The 4,042-nt window shown below is 40.8% G+C and overlaps 1 protein-coding gene across 1 annotated transcript; it reads left to right on the top strand.

Annotated features, from left to right (window-relative positions):
* The first annotated feature begins 2,784 nt into the window (after positions 1-2,784).
* On the top strand, positions 2,785-3,105 carry LOC119512960 (glutaredoxin-1-like). The gene has a single exon (XM_037807807.1). It carries the CDS (start codon positions 2,785-2,787, stop codon positions 3,103-3,105), a length of 321 nt encoding a protein of 106 aa, XP_037663735.1.
* The last annotated feature ends 937 nt before the right edge of the window (positions 3,106-4,042 follow it).

Genomic DNA, 4,042 nt, shown 5'->3' with positions numbered 1-4,042 from the left:
TCCTTTTGGAATCTCTCTGACACTGAAGTTTATTTCATTTCCTTTCACATCCCTCTTTTGGTCAAGAAGATGTTCTCCATACCACAATGCCGGGTCTACATTCCTCCCCGGGAGTCATATTCCATATTGCCAGGGAGATTCACTCCCCTGGGTGTCAGATCCCACGTAGGGGGGAGGGCAGTGATTTCACCTGCCAAGTTGGCTTAGCTAGAGAAAGAGGGCCACATCTGAGCAACAAAGAGGCATTCGGGAGGAGGTTCTTAGGCACAATTATAGGGAGGCCTAGTCTCTCCTTAGCAGCAACAGTCTTCCCAAGAGCAAGTCCTGTGGTAGAGGGCTCAGCCCATCAAACCACCAGTCCCCTATGTCTGTGAGCACATCAGCAACCATCAGGTGGGGCAGCCCAATACCCCTGCATTCTCCACCAGCTCCTCAAGAGGACTCTGCATATTTTTTTCCACTGTTTTTCTTTTCCATGTACTTTAAATGCATGAAGTTACTAATTCTGACAAAATATTAAATAAGAGCAGTTAATATTATTACCCATATTGATTGAAGAGAAAACTTGGGTACAGAAAGGGTAAGAGACGTGATCAAATTCTGACAACTAATAAAAGATAGTACTCAGATTCATCCTAAGGAAGGCACAAAAATCAGTAGTTTCCAGTCAAACAAAAGTAAGTATTCCTATTACACATTTCAGATCAGTAAATGGGGGAAGAGAGGGGCCAAATTACCAAAAATCTGTCATCTATCCACTCAACTCTCCACTTCCCTGCAGATTATGCTGCATCCAAGTTTGGACCAGAAAGGCTTTGTGGTGGGGGAGGTGGTCAATGCCTAGGTCCTCAGGTCTCTTTTCAAATTTGGCACTTGCATTCCATTTCCCTCTGATAGTTCCCACTTTGAAAGATCCCCAAATCCTAATTTTGCACTGTTAAAGTATTATTTCTTTGTTTGTGATCATATACTGACATTGTAGGGCTCAGGGAATTTCCCTTCTTATTATTGATAGATATAATTCTGTAAATTAAGGATAGAAATATCTGGATCTTTCCTACTGAGACCAGTCATTGGTAACCTCTCAAATTTTATTGACCACAGATTTCACTCATACTTAAAATGAAAACTGGATTTACACTACCATCAACCACATCTCCACTACCTTGATATATCCATCATAACAATTTCCAGTCTTCAAGCTGTGCACAGAAATCTAGTCCCTCTAGACACCATGATGGAGTTATCAATCACAGTTTCTCTTAGAAACCATAGAAATATATCCACTGTCTTACTAGCCCATATCTTTTTCCAGAAAGCAATGAAGGCTGATGAGGCTGGGACACTTGAACCTTGGATAGCTACACTGAATTTTCAGTCTTGACAGCCTTCCAGAATACACTAAAACATTTGAATCAAATATAAGGACCCACTGAACACTAAAGGGAATGATCCTAAATCTGTAGGAAGAAGCTCCTTCATGACCAGGGGCTTTGCTGGATCCTGATTGGGGGCATGGTCGTTAAGCTCCATTCATCATCTCTGACATCCATCTTGGGAAGCTGTGAAGACCTTTCAGTCCTTCTCTCCTCACTCAAAAAATAGAATTGGGGCAGGAGAGGGGATACAAGTGTGAGGAAACATGTTGGTTTCTTCTACTTCACCAAATTATTGAATGAGCCATCCACTCAAAGAGTCACTGAGTCAGAGGTGGGAGGAGCCACCCTAAGTGGCTTCCTGATGGCCCTGGTGAGATGGATGTTTTCGAATCTACATCACATTCATTTGAGTCTGGGAGAAGACAGTCCATTCTCTGTTTTGCTTAGAGCATACTGAATGTTTCTGTTGACTGGGCTAGGGGGTTAATTCCAAGTTAAGTTTTGGGTAAACATGACAGGTGGGTCTGGAAACTGTGGACAAGTCTTGACTCTGGGTTCCTTCTTCATCCTCATCATTGCCTGCTTAGTGTTTGGACAGTCCAGTCAGATGTCCGGACTTGGAAATGGTTTCTCTCTTTGAAGCTTTTGAAGGCTCCCAAAGTGTCTGGAGTACTGTTCTACTGGGGCCCCAGAACCTCAGGCAGTAGGCCTCCTTGATTCCTAGGACATTTTGGTCTCACCAGAGTCACCAATTGACATCAGACAAAGGCAGTGGATTCTTTTGCCTGATGTGCTCAAATTACCAATTCCTGAGACACCAGGGTTTCAAAGAGAGAAAGAGTTTATTGCTAGGCATGAAGCTGGAGAGCAGATGGTCTAGCAGCATAAAAAATCCTTCTCCCCCAATTGATTTTTGACAAATGTGCAAAAGCAATTCAGTAGAGGAAAAATACCCTTTTCAACAAATGGAGCTGGAATAGACATGCATAGCCAACAAAATGAACCTCAACTTAAGTCTCATACCTTATGCAAAAATTGACTTAAAATGGATCATGGTCTAAAATGTAGAGTGTAAAACCATAAAACTTAAACCAACACATGCATGAGAAATGCTTTGGGATGAGAAAGGCTTTGAATTGTCACCAGAAGCATGACCCATAAAAGGGAAATAAATTGGATAAATTGGACTTCATCAAAACTAAAACCTTTTGCTCTGTGAAAGATCTTTGTTAAGAGGATAATAAGAAAAGCTATGGACTGGGAGAAACTATTTGCAAACCATATATCCCACAAAGAACTAATATCTAGTACATATAAAGAACTCTCAAAACTCAATAGCATGTTACACACCCAGAGCAATACCAGCAATTAAGGATTCCTCTGGGGAAAATGGCTGCCTGTCAACATGGCTCAGGAATTTGTGAATAGCAAAATCCACTCTGGCAAGGTGAGACTGTTCATCAAGCCTACCTGCCCCTACTGCAGAAAGACCCAAGAAATCCTCTGTGAAATGCCCTTCAAACAAGGACTTCTGGAATTTGTCAATATCTCAGCCATCAGTGACACAAATGCAATACAAGATTATTTCCAACAGCTCACAGGAGCAAGAATGGTACCTTGGGTCTTTTTCAGAAAACATTATACAGACAGAGGCTCTGATCTAGTAACTATGCAAGAGAATTGGGAACTGGAGACCAGGCTATGGCAAATTGAAGCTCTAAAATAATTATGGAGCAGACTCCAATGATGTCTCCCTTGGGAATTGGATGGCCTCACCAATGATGACAACACTTTTTGGTGGATGAAGCTGGGGCCATTCTTACCCAGCTACAGCAACTATTTACTTAAATTCTGAGATACCACTATCAATAGTAATGGGAGTAGTGGAGTTTGGGCAGGGGGGAAAGCTTTTTTTCTTCTTTCAGATCAGTATTAAAAAGGAAACCAATTTTCCCCACACCATGGGGCCAAAAAGATTGGTGGACCATCTTGGGTTTCTTCTGGATTGGCCTTTTGGATTCCAAAACACCATGACAAGTTCTGGTTTAGGATTCATCCATTAACCCAAAAGCTGTTCTTTTGAACATGTTTTTCTTACTGACTGTTCTCCATATACTAGCACTCCTCTATCCCTAAACCAGTGTTTCTCAACCACAACCACGTTTATTCCAAGCCCCCTAGGATAGATCTATCTATGGTCTTTGGTACTACCCATCAGCCAAAATTATTTTCCTGAGCTTGACTTTCTAGAGTTTGCACTATGAAATCAATAGCTTCTTTTTTTTAAAATTTTTATTGGGATTGTTCAGATACCATACAATTATCCAAAGATACAAAGTGTATGACCACTTGCCCTTGGTACCCTCATACAGCCGTGCATCCATCACCGCACTTAATTTTTGTTCAAATTTTAGAATCTTTTCATTACTCCAGACAAGAAATAAACTGAAAGATGAAAAAAGGAAAAAAAAAAAAAAAAAAGAAAAGGAAACTCGAATCCTCCCATATCCCTAACCAACTCCCCTCAATTGTTGACTCGTAGTGTTGGTATAGTACATTTGTTACTGTTTATGAAAGAATGTTGAAATACTAATAACTGTAGTATATAGTTTCCAATAGGTATATATTTCTTCCCTATATGCCCCTCTATTATTAACTTCTAG

This window comes from Choloepus didactylus, chromosome 17 (assembly GCF_015220235.1).
Source record: "Choloepus didactylus isolate mChoDid1 chromosome 17, mChoDid1.pri, whole genome shotgun sequence".
Classification (NCBI taxonomy): Eukaryota; Metazoa; Chordata; class Mammalia; order Pilosa; family Megalonychidae; genus Choloepus; species Choloepus didactylus.
The sequence above is the reverse complement of the archived record's forward strand: the minus strand, read 5'-3'. Positions and strand labels throughout refer to the sequence as shown.